The following is a 21,525-nucleotide window of genomic DNA, read 5'->3' on the forward strand; positions in this document are numbered from 1 at the left end:
GGGGCTGGCCAGCGCCGGCTGGCCGGGGTTTGTTCAGTGCTACCGGCGGGGGGTGTGGGGGGACAGGCAGTCGGCGAAGCAGCCCGGCGGGAGGGAGCCGCTGGTCCTTGGAGGGCTCCTTCTCCTGCCGTACGTACTCTCCTTTCTTCTCCTCTCTATTCACGCGGAGGAGTGGGTGGTTCATCCGGCAGCAACAGGAGGAGGCTAGTCAAGGGCAGCTGTCAAAATCTTCCCTCCCCCGTCCCCTTCTCCTTCCAGTTTAATGATCAAACGTCTGCCTGGAAGAAAGGCGGGGGGCACGCAGTGCTCCCCCCGCCGCCGCTGGTGTTGTGTGTGCATGAGCGAACGGGTACGGGCGGACAGCCCCCCCCCCCCCCAATCGCCGCCGGCCCGACGGCCCTCCCCTCCCGTCTGACAGAGCCACAGCAGCCCGGGAGGGGAGGAGAGAGGAGGAGGAGGAGGAGGAGGCAGCGCGGCAGCCGCGAGTGCCAGTGCAGCGCTCGGTTACTCTCCCGTACTCACTGCGGGGAGGTGGGGGAGGGCGGGCGCTGTGTACCTTTTCCCTCCCGTGCTTTTCCTCACTTTAACAAGCCGGGGCCAATCGCCGGCAGAAGGGAACAAAGGGACGGGGGGGGAGGGAAGCCCACCCCGGCGGCGACCGCACCAGAAAACCCCCGGGGAGGCAGAGCCCTGCGGCTCCCGCTGACAGCAGCGCGGCCCCGGACTGGGCGCCTGGCTCCGCGGCGGTGTTTCTTCTTCTTCATCGTCGTCGTTGTCCTCCTCGTCGAGTTTGAAGGGGGAGCAGCGCCCGGCTGAGGGAGAGAAACTTGGGTTGGTGTGCAGGGTGTCCGGCGGCGGCGGCTCGGTCCTGGCGATCAAGATGAAAAGTAAAAAAGGTAGTTGTGATGGGGCCGCGGGGAGAAGGTGGGGTGCTCTGCGCCTCTCTGCTCCCTACGGGAACGGCTCGGGGTGGGGGAAGTGCAGGGGAAGGGGCTGTTGCTAACCTAGACAGTGCGTGTTTTCCTTCTCCCCTCGGCCCTTTTCTCCCCAGTGCCCCCCGGCCGAGCTCTGGTGGAAGATGGCAGTGGATGCTCCGCTCCCAGACAAAACACGCGGGGCTGTTGTTCGGCGGCAGCCGGCTCTCCGCGCCGCTGGCTCCCTGTCAAAACCCCGGCCAGCCGCCCGCTTTGTGCCTCCGCGAAGTTTTGTTTTCGCTCCCTCCGCCGAGCCTCTTCCCCCTGCCCTCCGCTAAAATGTGTGTGTGTGGGGGGGGTTGGGTGGTTTTTTGTTTGTGTTTTTTTTGGTCGCTTTTCCGCACCGAGCACAGCCGTCCCGGTAAGGGGCGGGGAGGGGGGCGACACACGGCGAGGTTGCGGGTCGTTTTCCCAACTTGGGCGAGGAAAGCGGGACCGGCCGCAACTCCGAGCGCCGCGACCCGCGGGCGTCTGGCGACTCTTTGTTCGCGGCGGGAGCGGGCACGGCAGCGGGGGGCTGGGGGGCCTCGGCAGGAGGGACTCAGACCCCATCCGGCTGCCTTGTTTTCCTGAAAGTTGTTCCCTTTTCCCTTTATCCCTTAAAACAAGAAAAAAAAAAAAAAAAAAAAAAGTTTTGACACAGGGTTAAAAGGAGGAAGACCTTTCTTCCCCCCCCCCCCAAGTGGGGCTCTTTAAGTTTTCTTTGTGTTAATTTACAAACTTCACAGAGAATTGCTACTCTGCGCTTGTGGTGCTTTAAGTGCCTTTAAATTAAGAGCTTGGCCACAAGGACGGGGAACGTGCTTTCAGATTTAACGCGTCTGCGCTGGCTGGAAAGAAGTTTATAGCAAAGCAGTGTCTTTTCAGTTGCGATTTACGAGTCGGTGGTGTGGATGGAAGGGTGTTTTGCATTCAAAGACCATTAAATTACCGAAAGTGGAGGGTTAGAGGGGAGCAGTGCGCATGTTCAGTACTCCGGAGTTGTGCTGTTTTTCCCCTACTACGCATTCCTGCGGCTCTATAGTAGAGCAGCCTCGCTCATTGTTAATATCCTTGGAGCAATTAGCGCATATGTAGTTCGTGAAATCATTGGGCTGCTGGAAACGTGATGCGCTAATACGGTTCGTAGCCCGGGTAAGAAGCTTTGGATGTGCCGCTCATCTAAGAGGAGCGCACACAAAGCCGGGGGGGGGAGGGATGGAGGCACAAAGACGAAGTTTGAGCAGCGGGCAGGAGGGTGGTGGTTGAGCCACCGCGGGAACCGGGAGCGCTGCAGCCCGTCTGCAACATGTGCTGCCGGTCGGCCGCCGGTGCGCGGGGACAGTGACAGCACCGGCTTTAACGTGCTTCGGTCCTCTTAGCTAGTTTGAGATGCTTAACCTTACTGCAACCAGGTTTGGTGGTTGTTTTTTTTTCCTTCTTCTGTTTTATGGTTGCACTGAATTAATTTAGCCCAGTTATTTTTAGGACATTCCTATGCTCCCTATTTGCACAGCAGTGGTGAGCTGGTTTCCTGTCTGCTGTTGCTTCCATTGTTCAGACTTCTCTCCCCGAGGGCAGCTGCTGGTTGGTGAAATACCAAACTCCCTGCACTTTCAGCTGTTGTTCTTGCCACCCCCGAAATAAATGCGTGTGAAAAACGCTGACGTAGTTTCTAGGTATGCATGTGTAGGGCTTTGTATGTGTGTGAGAGAGGGGGAAAGATCTGCTTTGAGGATTGCAAGTCCTGGGCTGAAACAATGGAAACAATGAAAGGTGACAGGCGGGAGGGAGAACTTTTGAGAGGGGCCATGGGCCTGGGGTTTGCGTGGCAGAAATTAAAAGGTGAGGAGACAAAGACGGAAACTTTTAAAAAGATGTTAGGGCTAGGGTGCCTTTTGTTTTATTAAAGGCTGGGCTTGTAGTTATTTGTGACCTCCTGGCATTTGAGGCTCACTCAAGAAGTTTCAAAGAGTGACTTTGTTACCGATTTCTTGCTCGCACTCCCAGAAAAATCCCGTGTAAAGAAAAAAAAAATGTATAGCACAGCCAAGTCTGGCTGCTTTAGAAGCAATAGAGCGCAAGCTGTGAAATGCAGAGGAAAACAAATAAGCTGGTTCCTCAATTATGAAAGTTATTCAGAGGGAAAAGGGTTTTTTTACCGTGGAAATTCCCTTCTGCATCCTCGTAGTTCTTGGTTACTCATGAATAATACTAAACTAATTTATTTTTGTTGTTGCTTTTCAAATTCACATTAAATTTTAGTTAGGTTTTTTTGTTTGTATGTTGGATTTTTTTTTTATTGGTTGGGTTTTTTTGGTGGGTTTGGGGGGCGTTGTTTTTTGGGTTGGGTTTTGGGTTTGGGTTTTTTTTTTTTTTGCTAACAGGCTGTGGATTTAAAACCCTGAGGACTCCTCTGTGGATAGTTTCATTTACAAATAATAACGTGATAGCAATCACACTGAACATACTCAGCTTGTTAATTAACTGATTTAGAATACAGTCTCACAAAGACATGGGCATATACTCAAGTTTGTACATGTGAGGAATCCTACTGAACTTGGTTACAACAGGATCGGGGCCTTAGATGGGAACTGGTTCTGTTTATCTGTGCTCATTAAAAAAAAATCCGATTTAAGAAATTCAGAGAACCCTAAGGAGGGGGGGTGGGAGGTTTTCTGTAAGGTGATTTTTTTGTCCATCCCCTCTCTGGAGGGCAGAGATTGTTTCTTGTGGTATACTTTGTCCTGTTTTGAATAACAATTGGCTTCTGCCACTTCCTCTGTGAATCTCTTTCTCGACACAATGGGATAGTTGTGTGGTTTTTTTTCCTGACAGCCTAAATTTTTCATTTGCTTAACTTCCATTTCATTTGTCTCAGCCTCTCTAAATACTTTGTCCTCCCCCTCAAAGTATTTCAGCATGCCTTCTCAAGTAGCAGTAGTTTATTTTGAAATCAACTTTAGTCATCACTGTACTTTTACTCAGGTTGTTTCAAGGTGTTAGCTGTAGGGTGTTGAGCCTAGACTCGAGATCCTAAGTGTAATCTTCCCTGAGCTGATTACTGGAGGACCTGTAAAGTCTTTGGGCTGTGATAGAATGCAACAGTGCATTCAGTCATGTATATGACTTCAGCTGGGAAGCCAGGAGGATAAAGTAATTTGTAAAGAAGGGATGCTGATCATGTAGTTCTTAGGTCATTAAGAGGCTGCTCATCCAAGTGGAGATGGCAAGAGTGGACAATTGGGATTTTGTATTGTTTCTCAGACCTCTCTGCAAATGAACTTGTGCTGCTTTAATTTAGTCCTGTAAAAGCAGTTTTTCCATTTAGATTAAATGTATTTAGGAGGAGGCATAAAATAACCTGGCGCTAGCCTGCTTTTAAGACAAAATAAATTAATAGGTCAGCTGGGGCTACTCGTTGTGTCCACAAGCCTTTATTCTGGGTGTAAATAACAGTAAGCCAACGGTCCAGTCGTGGAGCCTGGCCAGAAGCCTTTTCAGTTGGGCCCTGTTAAAACAGGAAACCAGCAGCGAATAGCCTGATTACTAACAAGACGGAAAAACAAAGCTGGGTTGTAATCAGCAGGAATGCTTTAATGAAAACAGAGCCTTGACAGCAACAACGTGGCTCCCGCTCTAGTAAAAAATATCAGCTGGGGTAGTGCGAGATTTCTAGCCATGACTTCCTGTTGCTGCTCGCCCTGTACTGCACCGGAGGGATCTGCCCCAAGTTCAGAGGGCTGATCATCTATTTAAATGAGCTCATTTGAATGAGGAGCAGTTGTACTACACTGGGTTTCCTGCTTAACCAAGACCTGCTTTGTGTCACTAACTTACTGTGTCAATTAATATGACACACTAAGCGAGCGGGTCAAAGGGCAGGCTCTGCTGTTGACTCATTTCTTGCTAGGTAGGTTACGGTTAGTCAGACGGCAACTTTTACTTTAGCAAAAGATCTTGTTTGCAAAATAGAGAAACGTTTTTATGCTGCTGGCTTTCAGACAGTGTTTTGTCACTGGGGTTTTTTTGGATGAAAAAGACCAACAGTTCTAGAAGAAGTTTTGCTGTCAAATCAGTTTTCTTAAACTCAGAGAGGTGCCTGTGGAGTCTTTCAGCTGTGTGTTAGATCTTGGAGAGGTTGCTCCAGATAGGTGGTTTGTGTCTGGAGGACTTTTTGTTATGCCGCGTAAATGTAGCTCGCAAACCATGAGACACCTAACTTTCTCATAGCAGTAGCTTCTTTGGCTTCTCTTCCCTCTTATTTCCAGCCCTCACGGTTTGCCTCTCCCTGTTTTCCAAGGTCCTGTCTTGCTGCATATTATATTTAAAAACAAACAAAAAACCCAACCCACTGAAGTGCTGCAACACTTCTGGTTTCTGACAAACAAGAACAGTGCACTTGAAAACATGGTCTGAATAGCGTAGGCTAGTTTTAGCTAGTTTTTAAATTCAATTTAAAAGGGATGAGCTGCTCTGCAGAGCTATCATGTTGTCTGTGCAGGATCTTTGTTCCAAGAAGTGCTCCTCATGGCTCCAGGACCCCATTGTGCAAGGCCTGGTCTCAGGTTAGGTTGCCAGCGTGACAGCACTTTCCGTGAAGCTATGACAAATACAAAGCAGTTTGCTTGGAATCATTTTAAAGCAAACTTGACATACTTTCTACATGAATTAAGAACCTGTTTACATAATTTGGAGTTTATCTTGTGTTGGCTATTTAAATATTGTCCTATTGTTCCTGTTCCATGACTGGGTAATTTATGTAGCTAATCATCACAGGAAAAATTTGGTATGTCAGTTTGCTGTTTGTTGGTTACATAAATCAGCAACTGGGAGAATGAAAACAATACTAAGTAAGTTACTAAAGTAACTACACCAGACAAATTGCAGATTGATCATCCTACTGGGAATGCTTGCATATCAAAAATATGCACTGAAATTTGAACAACTTAAACTAAATTTAAGGATGTTGGAGTTATTCATAAATAGGGGAAGGAAAGAATAATTTACCATGTCAGCTTTGGCTAAAGTTTGAAAGTGTGGGGAAAGTTTTTACTATTAAGGCTTTTAGTTCTGATGTTATGAATGAGCAAGTTTCTCCCCTCCCCTAGCTCAAAACAGAGAAAGATTAAGGGCTTGTATTCCTTCTATAGTTTCTAGAAAACGCTTCTGAAAGCCAGTATAATTTAACTTGAAATTAGTCTTAAATTGTACTAGTTGAAAATGGGTGGTATCTTATTTGGATTTATATATAGTTTGTAAGATTCCTAAAATTTCTGGTGAGCTTGACCTGGTGAGTATTTAAAGCATGGTTTTCTTTGTATTTTACAGTACTAATTGTTTCCTCAGTGATTGTATGTCCCATCAAAGGAGTAGAATTGTAGTCTTCTTAACTATTGAATACTTGTTTGTTTGTTTTAATTTTATTTATATACCATAGCTTCATGTTGCTAGTAGTGTGGTGTGTATATAGAGGGATAATCAAATTTTGAAATCTGTTCCTTCCTTTGTGTTGAAGGAAAAAGGTGTGCAGTTAACTTGTAAATCTGGAGCCTCTGTAGTAAGTGTAGCACAGAACACAGATTTCCACAGCTATTAATTTCTAAAATCTACAAGCTATCTCTCCCAGGAGGGAAGCATCAGCATGTTACAGAGTAATTAAATAACCCTTTGCTTGAGTTCGGTGTTTTAAGTTCTTGCTTATTGACCTTTTGCCCAGCCACTGGATAGTTATCCTTGAAGAAAAGTGTTGGATGCATACCATAGCAAGCAAATTTGAACAATATTGGCATTACATAGAAGCTATCTGATAACGTGCAGCAGATAAAAGGTTGCCAGGGGAACAAGAAAATGAGGGTTTTCAGAGAAGAATTCCCCTAGGAACAGATCATTGGTGCTACTTTCTGTTCAGCTGACAGAAAAGCTACAGCTTGACAAGTTAACGCTACAGGACAAATCTCCTGTATAGGATGCTACACCATGATTCGTAGTAAAGACAGTTAATGTAATAAAAAGTGTCAGAACCATAGGATGCTGGAGCTGAGTAGTTTATGGATTTAGGAGGCTGATTGATCTTGTCGTCTTATAATTGTAGGTGTAGTTGCAATATCAGGCAGTGAAACAGAGGATGATGACACTATGGATGTCCCACTGGATCTTTCCTCATCTGCTGGCTCAGGCAAACGGAGGAGACGTGGCAACTTGCCCAAGGAATCCGTGCAGATTCTTCGGGACTGGCTATATGAGCACCGATATAATGCTTATCCTTCAGAGCAAGAAAAAGCGCTGTTATCCCGACAAACACACCTTTCCACACTACAGGTATTAAAAAAAGTAGTTCTTGTTTCAAAAGGAGCTGTTTTCTTCTTAATTTACCTGTGGTCTAGTTGCTGATATGAATGTTTACACTGCATGTGAGATTTCCTCTTTTATTGTTACTCACTCTCCTGACAGCGCATGAAAGGAGAAATACAAGTTACTTGTATGTTAGGATGGTTTTTGTTCATTGGGAGTAAAATTGTTTCTTTGGGAGAACACACAGTCATGAATTCGAGCATGCATGCTAACTTTTGCAGACTTGGGCCCCAAAAGACGTAAAGTGTTGGTATATGGTAATTTATTGTGAGAAGAAGGTATTTATTTGTCAACAAAGGTTTTATGATAGACATGCAGCTTAACATGTAACTCTTCTAAAACAGCAACTTGAGGCTTTGCTCCTGTAGAACATGCACGTGTATAACTACGTGTATGATAAATTCCATTCAGATCATTGGAGCAACCTATATGGGATAGAGCTACTCCAAGTGTGTTAGTTATAGGTATGATGAGGCTTTTGTGTGGTTAGCTTGGATTCTTATTCTGGGACACCACTGGCATCTGCAAGGTCTGTTGGGTGCATTATTCTCATCTTCTGTGATCATCTTTGGTGGAATAGCTGTTGACAATTGGTGCTTTCCACCTTGTGGGAAGGTGGCTGCATGAGAACTTCGGTAAACCCTGGTTTGGTTTTGAGCGGTGCTAAATATAGAGCACTTCTGTTGTCTTCTAGGCTTTATTTTTCCAGATTAATTCGTTAGTACAAATTTTATAATTGGCTATAAAGGAAAATTTCCTTAATGTAACATCATAAAGAAAACCTCCTTTATGTAGTAAACAGAAAAAAGACGTTAAACTATAAACTATCCTGTATCGCCCAGGAAACTGGTTTGATATTTAAACAAAGACAAACTTAAATGAGGTAATTCATGTTATGTCTGTCGACACAGTCAGTTGAACAAGGAAAATCAGTAACTATTTGTGGGAGGTGTGGCTCTCTTCAGAGAGAAAAGGTTTTCCTGTTGTTAATTAACCTAAGCTAGGGAACAATAGCTAATAGGTTAATGTGTGTGCATAGAGTTAAAAGCTAAACCCCTCCGTTGGGGCTAGCAGTCTTCAGATGTCCCAGGGCTTTCTGTAACAGGAGTGGGGAGCCAGGGATAGAGCTGGGACAAGGGAAGGGCCTTTGCCAGGCATGTCAGAACTTGTCAGTAGGTCGCTCTTTTGTTCTGCAGTTAAGGAAACTGCTTGGAGGGATTCATTAATCTAACCCAACGACTCTAATGGCACATAGTTGGAAATGAATGAAGGTAGAAATTAAGATGTCATTATATTCCTAGGTCTGCAATTGGTTTATCAATGCACGCCGCAGGCTTTTACCTGACATGCTGAGGAAGGATGGCAAAGACCCAAATCAGTTCACTATCTCGCGGCGAGGGACCAAGCTTCCTGAGGGCAGCCTGGTGGAGTCTTCCATCAGCCCAAAGAACTACATTCCGCTGCTGGAGGAGACTGCCTACCTTCCCTCTGCCACACCGCTCGGCAAGACTTTGTCCTCTTCCAAGCCGGCTTCCCCGGGATCGGTCCTGGCTCGGCCATCGGTGATTTGCCACACGACTGTGACTGCTTTGAAAGACGCCCCTTTCCACTTTTGCCAGCCAGCTGATGTAGGCCAGACCATGGACCTGCAGCAGCCCCCGGCCAACGGCTTCACAGACAACTCCCTCTCCTACCATGAGGACGCATCTAAACTGGGACCTGGTGCTAATGCACAAAGTGGGCTCTTTAACACTCCTCCTCCAACCCCACCAGACCTTAACCAGGATTTCAGTGGATTTCAGCTACTGGTGGATGTTGCACTCAAAAGGGCGGCAGAGATGGAGTTGCAGGCGAAACTTATGGCCTAAATCCCCTTCCTTCTCCTTCCCCATTTTGTTTTTCCAGGCAGGGATCTTAACAGCTGTGTGGTTATTGCCACCCACACAATATCAAAAGACTTCACTGCATTATTATTATTTTTTTTTATTAATCTTATTTGCACAAGGGATTGCTGAAATGAAGCTTCCTGTCACTGAGACGGTCTTCAGTGGAATATGGTCATTCCAAGAATTATAAACTTAAAGCTACTGTAGAAAGAAAGGATTGTGTGTTGTTTTTTGTTTGTTTTTTTTAATGTTTTCTTTGTAGGTTTTTCATAATGTGAGATGGTTCCCAAGATCATGTGATTTGTTTTTGTTTCTTTCAGACTGTGCAATATCTAGTAATGATATAGAGTCTTCTTATCATTCCCATGCGGAACAGAATATACCGACACGCTGTCTAAAATAAATTTTCAATTTTTTTAACAATACGAACTTTGGATGATTATGCTTTTTTTCCCATAATGTAATAAAGTATTTTCTTTAAAAAAGGATGCATACAGAGTATTTTGTTGAATATGAGTTCTGCAGAAAACACAGCTTTGCTCTTGAAATAAATGGAAGTGAGAAATATTTTTGAGCTCATAGTGACTTTGGTTTAGAGAGCTACGCTAGCAGTTGTTAACCAGATGTTTAAAGAAACTCTGAAAAGTGGGCCAGAAGTACCTGACCGTGTTCTGCTACGTTGAATTTTTTTGAAGGGACCAAAGGGAGCTATGTAGGCAACCCTAGTTAAATTTCAGGGGGATATCATAGGCCCCTCTAAGAATTCCAGCTTTTGTCTCCTACAAATACCTCAGGGCTGGGAGATGTGGCAGCCCATGGAGAGGTTCTCCTGAAAATGAAATCAGGAGGCCAGAAGAGGGTTGGGGTGAGCATTCTTTGCAGGTCTTTGTGATACAGCTCCTACACATCAGTGGTGACAAATTTTGAGAGGGGAAGACAAGGGCTCCCACCCTTACTTTTCTTGGACTAGCAATGACAAGGTTTTGACTCAGTAATTCTAGGTTGAAATCAGTTCTGGGAGCCAGGTCTCAGTGAGAACTTAAACAGGTGGTTGACTGAGATTTAGAAGAGATCCCTGTTGTATTGGGGTGTATTTTGGCCAACAGAATCTAAGTTACGGTTCAGAAAAGGACTTTGCTATCAAAGTGACTTGTTACTGAAAAATGTGAAGACTTGCAGCTCACATTTCAACTTACTTGAATGTCAGTCACCCACCCTTATCCTTCCAACAGCAGTGAAATAAGAGACCTCTAGGGGGAAAAAGTGGTTCTGGCTAATCCTTAAAAGCAAACCAGTTGTCTGTTTGGGAGGCTGGGGGAGGGCTTTGTGGAGCAGGAGAGCTGACAAATTTAAGGATATCATTATGAGTAGAAGACTGCAATATTCAGACTGCAATGTGTATGCATTTTGTTTTGCTGTGGCCTTTTATCTTTTTTAGTGTCAGAAATACTCTTTGTTCTCTGGAGTACTCTTTGGAATTCTACTGAACTTCTGACTTTCTTTAACCTTCAAGTTTAAAGTTGATATTAAAAAAAAGGCAAATAGTAAACATTGTGGCTTACTCATGTGTCCATCAGCTTCAGTAATACAGAGTCATCCTAATATACTGCATGAATATAGAAAATTTTTAAAATAGTTTCTGTTGAAATAAAGCTAGAAAAAAATATTTTGAACATACAGAGATGGCTGTATGCCTTGTCTTCAAGGAGTAGCATGTGAGTTCAGAAAGAGCCTTGTGCCTTATCTCTTTGGACACACTGTACTTTATACTTCTAGGCTATTTTTCCTGGGATGTCTGTGTATGTTTTTTCAGTTGTTTGGGTTTTTTAATGGCTAATTATAAAATAAAATGGAAGTACACTTTTCTGTAACTGTGAGGTCAGTGTTAAGGGAAAAGTTGGTCAATAGAGATCTTTTTGTGGCATAGATGATTGTTCTCAAAGGGTGCTAGACACCCAAAGAGGAGTGTCATCTTTGGTAAAGATTTGGAAGATGCTTCCTTGTCCACATGCAGGAAGGAACTTTATTGCAACACTCCTTATGCCCACGCCTCAAGCACTGAAAGGAAAGACAACCTCATGAAAATACATTTGCATCCAGAGTTGTTTGACTTTCCTTGTTTTCTTTTCAAAGCAGGTTGCTGGTGTGCCATGCGGTAGAGAAAAAGTGGGGGACTCGGATCATTAAAGAGCATTCTCAGAGGTCTTTGGTCTTCATTACTCAGCCCTTTAAAATAAAAAAAAAAATGTCAGCAAGTTTAGAAAAAAAAGTTGAGCTTTGCTGGCTGAGCTGACCAGTTCTGTAATTCCACTAGAACAGCTGCAGGACTGAAAATGAAAATAGGATGAGGAAGAAAGCTGTTGCCATTCAGGTTAACAGTTTTCATTGAAAGTAAAAGCCTGTGGTCTCTGTGCTGTTTTCATTTACCATTATGCCACACAAAATGGCATTAGTGTAACTGAGCACCAAAGTCCTGCCCGTGTGATGAGCACTGCATTTCCATTTTGCTGACTGACTTACCCTGAGGACTTCACTTGTGACCAGTTTTGCTTGAGGCCAATTTTTTTTTTTTTTTAAATTATTACTTGTGTTAAGGTTACACCTAGAAGTTCAGCTGTAGTCATAAACCAAACTCCTTTGGCTGAGTAGCACCTGGCACACTGTGTAAAAGATTTTCTTTACCCTGAGGTGTTATTTAACTTGAAGGAAGAAAATGACTCATATTGAGTACCCACTAAAATAATATCAAAAGGGAGTTTCTGCTTTCCTGTAATCTAGCACTGATAGTTTTGGTGCAGGCTATTGAAGTTTGCTGAACATATTCTTTCAGAGCAGAAACTTGAAAGTAACTCCAGATAACATTATCAAAGGTAGGTAGATGTACGGCATCGGGTGGAGCTAGGATCCAGAACTGAGCAAGAGTCCTTGTAACAAACCGAAGGCCTCATGTGCTGCACACTCATCCCTGGTAGAGCAAAGGAAAAGTTTATTTCTGGAAACCATGGATTAAATTAAAAAAAAAAAAAAAAAAAAAAAAACAAAAACCAAAAAAACAGTAGAAAGAAACATGAGACAACACAGGCTCACTGCTGTTCTTGCAGCAGTGATAAACCTAATTGCAAGGCAGCTGTATCAAAACCCGACCTCCAACTGAAAACACACACTTAGGCTGGCTCTGAAGATGAAGGGAAGGTGTTGCCGCGCGTTACTGGAGACTGCGCGGCCAGCCAGGGCGTAAGTGAGCTGAGGTATGACAAATCTATGCCAGGGAAAACAGCTCACACGCAAGACTTAGTCAACCTTGTTTTCATGGCTTTTGTGTCTTGTAAACAAGTTGTGGCAGCTGCATGTGATAAATCTCTGCGCAGAGCAAAAATAATTACAATAGGGAGGGAATTGAGACTGGCGTCGCCGCCTGTGTGCATGGGGGTGGTGGTGGTGTCTTGCTGTCTGTTTGGTGGGGGGGAGCTTGTGGTATCCCACACGTCTCCCAGCTTCTGCCATGAGGTCAGTGTACACGTCTGTAAAACCGTTGAAGCTGTAACAGCTGGCCTCATGTGCTATGGGGGAGGGAAGGGGCGCAGGGAGAGCATGAAGCTGGGATAACTCGCTTCGGGAGGGCAGCGCAGCCGGTCTGCAAGCTCCCGGGTGACACCAGTTCCATGGCCAAAGGGATGCTGCTGCTCGGGCAGAGAGGGTGCCCGCAATAACCTCACTGGAAAAGGGGCGGCAGGAGAAAGTAAGCAGAAACCGGGGAGAGAAAGTATGGGGAGTGGTGGGGAATGATCACGGTTTTCCTCTTGGAGAGGAGGAGAGGCTGCAGCGGGAAGCCAAGGCAGCAGAAGGTGCAGTGCAGCTGGAAGCCCAGGTGCACCATGACCCTGTTAAGTGTCACTTTTATACCTACGGTATTTAGGCCATTTGCAGTTAACTGTGTGCTGCCTGTCAAAGTCTGTTTTCATTCCTCCTTTTTCTCACAGCACTTACACAGTTGTCTTGTTAACGCTTAAAACCTATTCCTGGAGTGCTTCGTAGTTCTCTTAAAGCTCATGTGGATTTTCTTTTTTCCTTCCTTTTCTTGGCATCTTGCAGTTGTCAACTTCCCTTGTAGCTTTTGCCAAATAGGGATTACTGGCACAAATACAGTTTATGTTCACTTTTCAGGACATTACTTGTTTTAAGTCTCTTGTTCACCAATTGCCAGAGTTGTTACGTCTCTATTCTGTTTCGCTGGTTCAGCAGGCTCTTCAATGAGTTCTAGTGTGAAGGAGATTAGATTAGCCACTCTCTCTAGCAAAACGTCACTTAAAGCTGCTGCTGTTCCAGACATAGTAATTGCATCCACGTGTGCTGTATGGTTCAGTGTCTATTCTGGTCCCTATCACGACAGTGACAGAGAAAATCACATAAAGCGTTGCTAGCTATATTAAAAGTCAAAACTCAAAGTACTGTCTCCACCTAAATTTTGCATGCATTCCTGGTGATAGCTCAAAGCCATGGCATTTAGCCATTTTGCTCACTGTTCCCTTTGAAACTGGCTTTACTTGCCTTAAAGCTCCCTTTTCTTTCTGAAGCTTTTTAACACCTTCAGTTCTGAGGCATCAGGTCTGGGACTAAAACTGGCAAGTATCACAAGTCTTGCTACACATGCTTGCAGGCTAGGGTAGCTTCCAACAACAGATAAACTTCACCGCCCTTTGTAGCACTGCAACGCTGCCCCACTGCGTAACATGAATCACAGTTCCTGAAGCTGATGCAGACATGAATAAGTCACATCTGCCTCCCAGCTAATCCCTGTTCCACTGGATAGCAGGGTTTCTGCCAAATTTCATGTGTTTCCACTGACAAACAAAGTGTTGATCTTTCAGCTGCTTACACCCATGTGTAATAAACCTGTAAAGATGCACACAGGTAGCAGTGCTTTGAATTAGTGGCTTAACTGGGGGAGGACAGGTGGCAGCTTGTGAGGATGGGCTGGATGAGTGCAGCTCACAACTATCTAACCCTGTTTATTCTCAGACAACTTCTCTGGAACCACAGACCAGGGCTGTGGCTGCTTTCTCTAATTGTAGCTGAGCCAGTGCCTGCCTGGGCAATGAGCCCTCTCTGTATGTGTGTAAGAACATCACCCTCTCGCAGCGAAGAACCCTTGTCTGGGCATACGGAGGCCCTGCACATGGTTTTTGTCGTGAGCCTTTCATCACATCATTCAGCTGATGATGAAAAGGATTGACCTGACTGCAGTGAAAGCAGGTCAATCCCAGTGAGTTTTGCAGTAGGTATGTGTGTTTGCATGGCCTCTGAGTCTTTCCCTCTCTGCACCATTGCCACGCTGCTGGGGAAATACTTCCCTGGCAAGTGTTCCTGGAGCTCCTCCATCAGTGGCATTTCACAGGTTGGCAGGCCTCAGCTTCTTTTTGAGAATATTCCTTTTTTATCAGTATTAAGGAAATAATTCCCAACTGTGAGGCCTATAATTTTAGCAGTATAGTATTCAATAAATACACAGAAAATGTTTGGTCCTGCTCAGAAGTCTGTACAGTCTAATAGCTCTTTGAGAAATGATGTGTTGTACACTTCAGGCTTGCTGCTGCTTCCTCTCCTACAAACACTCAGGGCCAGAGTGGCTTACATTAGGGATAAACCATTTGGTGTCTTTAACTGATGTGTCCTATCTAGTTTCAGCATAAAACAAGTATTCTTTTTTATCTCAACTTTGCCTCTAGTGACCTAGCTCTTTTGTAGGAGCAAAATTGTTTTCTGTTGATTGGTGAATAGATTTTAGTGCTTGGCTGGGAGCTTTTGGCCTTTTGACCTCTCCTTTAGAAGCCGTTGATGGAGAAGACAATCTTGATCATAATTTGCCACCAGCTTATAGATTTTACCAGGACAATATATATATATATCTCTCTCCTAGTAAGGACACCATACAAGTATGGGTTCTGATATTTATATTAAAAAAGCCCCCAAATCACATGACCGATTGTGAGAAGAACGTGATGTCCTCCAGCTTGCTTTTATGAATTTGTGTAGCTTGTCTTGGAAATTGTTCTGGATAGCAGACACATAACTGGTGGTAAGGATCACAACAGTTTTGTAATTTTCCTGAGTAAGCATTCAGCTGTTTTGCCAGAGCCTGTAATTTCACTTCCTTTTCTAGCCTGAAATGTTCTGATTGCCTGACCTTGTGCCGAATGTCTTATTTTGTTTTCTTTTGCACTTCTAGTCTCATTCCTTGTTTGAACTCTCCCTCTATCATCTCTCTCCCTGTTTGACTTGAGAGTGCTTACATAATATCATGCATAGTCCATTTAACTAGGTTAGAGATTATTTTGACTAGTTTTGTACTGCTTTGAAAGTCATCTGATTCTTCCTACCCCACTAAACTAACCACAACAGCAAATCCTGCTCTGATGCAAACAAATCAACTTCTGTTCATGAGAGAAAGCACATCTTCCCTGTGTAGATAGCTCAGCTTTTTGCTAACTTCTGCTTTCTGTGCTGTGAAAGGGGTTAGCCGAAGAGAGAAGCAATTAGTAATAAAATCTATCAAGCGTTTTCAAAAAAGGAGGAATTATTTTTAGTTTCGAGTAGATGGTGTTTCTGGTTTCGGCATGCCATGGGCCTTCCCCAGGTGGACGTCCCACCAGGTGAGGTGTGAAGCAGACATTCCTCTGCCAACCTTGACTAAAAGGTTAGTTCAGGTTATCGTATTAAATGCTACTTAGGCAGTTGCCGCTGTAACTCATTCTTCATGTTAAATTCAGCTGGCTTGCATTCAGCTAAGGTATTTCCAGTGATGTGCTGCCAACTTTCTCCAAGGGCTTCCTCAAAAGTCTTTCTTCCTTAGCTGGTGATACATGAAAAAAGCCTCCTGTAAATATCTCCTTTTAGTGTATAGATTTATATCTGCAAAGCACATACTGTCTGTTGTAAAGCTACCAGTCCCTCCACCCACTTTCCTCTATCAAACCAGGCCTCCTTGACCCCCTGTTCCCTCCATCCTGCCACAAGCAGCTTCAGCCAACTTCATCTCCTTGCCTGCTGGGACTTGTCACCATATCAGCTGCCCTGGCCCTGGGGGCTGTCCCTGAGTTTCTGGAGGCTGCTCAGATGCAGAAGACCTCCTTCATTGCCTGGTCAGTAAAAGAATAGATCTGTCTTTGAGAGACACCTGGTCTTATTTCTCACCTACTGTGTCTATGACACTTGGGCCAGGGGGGATGTCCCAGTCACCCTCTGAAGGGAGAGTGGCATCCCCTACAGTCCCTTTGGACACTAGAAGGAGGTGGTGGGAATATGGGCATACAGGTCTTTCTGTGTGAGACTTCCCATTTAGTCCTGCAACACCTTACCCTCACTTGGATGTGAGCATGGGAGCAGTGGAAGCTGTGCAGGCCCCCAGGCCAGAAGGGTGCTGGTGGTCCCAGGGAGGGCAGCACGTGAAGCCCAGCTGGGGACTGTGCCAAGAGCCAGCACCACTCGCTCAGCTTCCTCTGATGTGGCAAGCTGAATTTAAATAAGCAGCATACATGGAGATTTGGGGGGTGGCATCATTTTCCCTCCTACTTATGCTGATAAGCAACAGGTATTTCCGCTATGAGAAATTTCCTTTCCTTTCCTTTCAAATGCAGTGATTCAGAAGCTCAGGTTTGCTTCCACAGGGTTGGAGGAGCCAGGAGAGGAGCACAGACCAGCTGATGCCCATATTAGCCAGACTCTCCCGTCTGGCAGAAGTGACTCATTGGTGGCGTGACCCTGCCACTCTGTGATGCCTGTTGAGTTCAGGGGGAGTTTGACTTCGGATCCTCTACTTCCCTGAAGATTTGCCATTAATCCTTGCCTTACCCCAGCCCTCTTCTGCCGTTTGCTAGCCGGTCTGGGCTGAAGCCGGCTGCCCCGGACGCCTTCCCCGGCGCCTGCGGGCTCCCTTGGCAGGGCGCGGGGAGCTGCTGTTGCAGAGCTGGAGCTGCTCCCTCCACCTGGGGCTAATTACACGCTGCTTCCTCTCCAGCTGCCAGGGGCCTGGATGGAGAGTGGGGAAATCGCATGTGAGGCGCTTGTAAAAACCACAGCCCGGCCCTCCGTGCCTCGGCCCTTTCTGCCATTGAAGGAAGAGCTGGCTGAGCCTCCCTCCCGGCGGGATGTGCTTCCTGCCCTAGGAAATCCCCTGCCGCAAGGCAGCCGAGGACACCCACCTTGGGGATTTTAAACTGTGACCAGTCAACGCTGGCTGGGTACAGTAGGAGAGCTACAGGTTTTGAGAAAGTCCTAATAAACCTTTCGATTATGCGTAAGAAAAATAAATAATCCTTCCTGCTCCTCAGCTACGTGGTTTGCCTAAACTTACTTCCCGGGAATACATCAGAGTTTGATCTTTAAGAAATGATATCTAAAAAGCCCATGTGTTAAAACTTAACTGTTCCGGCGATAGGATCGTAATCTGCCTTTGATCCCGTAAATTGTTGAACCACAACTCTATCTGTTGCCCAAGGACTGCAGGAAACGTACACAGGCTTATGCAAATTTCTAGGAGAGGGAACGTTTTACAGGGCTGGGAGGAGGGGGGGGAAGATGGCTCTTGCTGCGAATCTCAGTTTCTGGATTGCAGCTGAATAGTTTGGCAGTCCTGACTCTCTCCTGTGTCACCCTGCTGCCAGTTCCCACGGCTTCTACCCCTCGCTGCTCACCGCCCAGTTGTGCAAGCCTGGAGCGACAAGATTTTTCAGAGCTCTTCTCATGTACGCCGGTGGCATTTACAAGCAGTCTGCAAACTTGGTCCTTTGGCTGCGTTTTTTTCCAAACAGCCACAGAGACTGCAATGTTCATGTTTTACCTCGAAATCCCCATGACTTTTGCCGGTTGCGGGATATTTGCATAGGCGTGAGTGAATCTGACAGTAAGAGACAAAACAATTTATTTGGGAACCTTGAGGGGAGCCAAGACTGCACCGGAGCCCAACCAAGGCTGGACGCAGCAACAACACAGCGGGGGCACAGCCTGCAGCTGGGGAGCTGACAGACAGGACTTTAATTTTGTGTAAAATGTGAATTTTCCTCTTTCCCAGAGGCAGGTTGGGTGTAGTGTGGGAGTACATCCATCACCACATTTGAAACAACTGTGTTTTACATCCTAACACTGGCTCAGGGTAGCAGATCCTGCTAAAAAATAGAGATCCCTTGATCCTTTCTCCATTTTTTTCTTTTTTCTTTCCTTTTTTTTTTTTTTTTTTTTTTTTGGTATGTAAGCCAAGTGACATGACACTGGACTTTGGTATTTCACCTGATTTATTTTAATGTGCATGTTGAAGAAAGCTGTCAAAAGGGCAGGATGAGCCTTCCATCGCCCAGTCGCCCTGGCAGGGCTCCCCTGGCAGCCGTGCTGTGGAGCTGTGCCGTGCCAGGGGAGGCTATGCTGCATGCAGAGCACGGCCCAGCATTTTTCATAAGCCACGTGTGCCACACAGGTACGGGGCTGCACACACCAGAATGTGGGGCAGCGCTGCCTCAGCTGGGCACGAGTTTGTTTTGCTGTTTCTGTTTGTTTTTTTCACGTTGGTGATAATTCTTACCCAATGCATGATCTCTGCTCTATGTACTTTACTACTCCTTGTGATAATCAAAATCCGGCCCTGAACTTTTTCACTACAAAGGAAACAAGAACTTTGCCCCGTCGGCTGTTCACAGGGTGTCTGGCGATGCTACAGCCTTTTCTCACGTGCAGAAAACCCCAAAGTTTGTGGAAATCAAGGTTGTGCTGATGACAGAGTGCTTATGGTTTTTCACTGGTGTGGGTGGAGATCAGGCACTTTGTCATGACATGAGATTTCTGGTGTCAGCCTCCTCTTAAAAAAGAGAAGGCACCAACCAGTCAGTGGAAACAAACCTATAAACTCCAGGATCGCCAATAACGTGTTGTATATGGCTCAAAGTGCAACCTGTGATGGGCAAGTGCTGAAACATTAACCAGACCTTGGGCCACCTTCTGTAGTTGCCGCTCGGTACCCACACCATCATTCCTGGGAGCAGGGAATGAGGGCTCCACTATTATTAGTCTGTGCGGAGAAAAGGTGCAGCAGTGTTTGCACAGTGTGGACAGAAGTGCTGGCGGCGGCCCCGAGGCGTTGTGTGTACGGCGGTGGGGGCAGCAATAAAAAGGTACGAGCTTCCCCGTGCAGGGAAGAGGGAGAGGCTGAGAGCTTAAATCTCAGTTTCTGGATCTTGTTGAAGTGCTTTGACAAGCAACGTGGTGGTGGTGGTGGTGGTGTGAGGCCACCCTTCCCCGTGCACTCTGTTTGCAGATATAACCTGCCTGCAGGTGAAACCCCTAACCCTAAGCGTTCCCCTGCCCCTAGATGAGGTAAGGCTTGTGAGAAGAATAAATATCATTTACGAAATTGAGGGCTGCAATGGCAGGGAAAAAGGGGAATTCTAGAGATGCTTCTGGGCCCACACCTCAGATGGTTTGGATCTGGGTGGTGTTTTGGTGGTTGTGGTTTTTTTTAGCACTGATGAGCTGTCCCGGAGATCAGGCAAGGAGATATGAGGAGCCAGAAAGCATTTCTGAGCGCGTGAGTGTTGTAATCACATTGCTGCTCCCTGAGCTCAGCTGACACAGGAGACCGGTAAACATCTCCCACTGCCCCGGGAGGTGACAGTGCATAAATCTTCAGAGCACACTGAGGAATAACAAGTCTTTTGCAACTTTGCCTTTGAAGGAGTTGTGTGTTTGTGATGGATGGTGGCGGTGCCCTGCCGTACTCCGAGGGGCAGCACAGCCTCCTTGCAGAGGTTTTATCCTTACCTGGAGGAAGTGTACAGCCAAGCTGTGCACCAGTGCCGACGCTCACAGCTGTAGAAACTGTAATTTCCTTTCCAAACACTGGCACCCTCAGCAAGGGGTGGCTTGCTTGCACACTTGGCATCAGGCCAAAAGCTGTTTCTATAGCATCATGCTATATACATGTATAATGGTAACTTACCTGATTCCCACTGTGGGTTTCTCCACAGCCACTATTGCATATCCATGTCTTATCAGTGGGGCAGCTTTGGGAGCAGCCTCTTTCATTAAGGCTTAGAGCGAGTTTACCTTACCATGTGTCCCCATTCAGGAGCAACAAAGCGATGCCTTCCTCTGCTTGTGCTGAATCATTGTTACCTGGCAAGGGTTTGGGAACCGTGAGATCATATTTTATTGTAGTATATTACAGTTGCAGAACAAGTATTGAATTTTGGTTTTATATCAAAAGACTAATTCTTGGTCAGGATGATGAAGTCTTTAGGTCTAGGACCCTGCCGTCACAGCCCTTTGTAAAGTAATTGTTCTCCTAGTAGTGGCAAAAGAAAGGACATGCTCATTTATGATGCTTTAAATCATACAATTCATTTCCAAAGACAAATAACAAAATTGTAGCAGAGAGGTCTGGTGCAGGGCTCCTTCTTGGACTATAAACACTGCAAGACAGAAACCATCAATATTTGCACAGTGTTCAGCCCAGCACAGCACAGCTTCTCTAGTTGTGGCTTGGGAGGCACACTAATAGGAATATTAAATCATACTGAATACCTTCTTACAACATTTACAATTTAACAATAATTGTGCATGAGTGTGACCAATACTGTGGATTGTGACCATGCAGCACCGGAACCAGAAAACCCGCGATGAGGCCAAGCGTTGCGATACGGCTCCCTGCTCATCTCCCTGCTTATCATGTGTGTGCTGCGGTGGCCGGGACCCTCTTGGTGCTGCCAATATTCATCAGAAGCAACTTCTTAGAAGGAGTGATGCAAGAGTAAGTACATTACTGTGTGAGCTGTCACCACATGTGCCAAGGACTGTGGATTGAAAAGGCAGGGGGAAAAAAAAGCATTTAAAATACCATTGCCATGTTGCCCTCTGGGCTTACACAAATGTGACACAGAGAAGAATTAGACTTTTGCAGTTTCATGTTTCCATGACCTTTTGAGAGAGGAAGAAAAAACCAGATCCAACTTCTGCTCCCAGTTATAATGCTGAAAGTCCAGAGCAAATATAATACACTGGCTCCTGAGGTGCGAGAGCAGAGTTTCATGTTGTCTACAGAAAAAGCAGAGAGAGAGAGCTGAGGTGTAAAGATACTTGAACAAAAGCTGGATGAGTTGAATGCTAAACCTCTGTCCCAGGTGAGTGTACTTATTGGTGTTTAAGGAGATTCATCCACCCTGCTCTGGTGAGATTTCTGACCTGACTTGGCATCAGTGCAAGGTAAAGCAGAAAACACATGGCTCCTACAGCACAATGTCCTTTTACTGTATGAGTGAGGGACACGCCACGAGGGGAAGTTCCCAGACAGT

General features: G+C 45.7%; 1 protein-coding gene across 2 annotated transcripts; it reads left to right on the forward strand.

Annotated features, from left to right (window-relative positions):
- Positions 1-322: 322 nt before the first annotated feature.
- TGIF1 (TGFB induced factor homeobox 1) lies at positions 323-9,681 on the forward strand. Of its 2 annotated transcripts, none has more exons than XM_074821431.1 (3): positions 323-896; positions 7,048-7,274; positions 8,609-9,681. In XM_074821431.1, exons 1-3 carry the CDS (start codon positions 881-883, stop codon positions 9,173-9,175), a joined length of 810 nt encoding a protein of 269 aa, XP_074677532.1. In that variant the 5' UTR covers positions 323-880; the 3' UTR covers positions 9,176-9,681. The 2 variants fall into 2 exon arrangements, with proteins under 2 accessions (XP_074677532.1, XP_074677539.1); XM_074821438.1 differs by lacking the exon at positions 323-896 and adding an exon at positions 1,831-2,108.
- Positions 9,682-21,525: the final 11,844 nt, after the last annotated feature.

The sequence above is a fragment of the Strix aluco genome, chromosome 1 (assembly GCF_031877795.1).
Source record: "Strix aluco isolate bStrAlu1 chromosome 1, bStrAlu1.hap1, whole genome shotgun sequence".
Lineage (NCBI taxonomy): Eukaryota > Metazoa > Chordata > Aves > Strigiformes > Strigidae > Strix > Strix aluco.

Excerpts from the sequence above, each read along its gene's own strand:
- TGIF1 (XM_074821431.1), top strand. Across the intron at positions 7,275-8,608 it reads CACACCTTTCCACACTACAG|GTCTGCAATTGGTTTATCAA; the intron begins GTATTAAAAAAA and ends TTATATTCCTAG.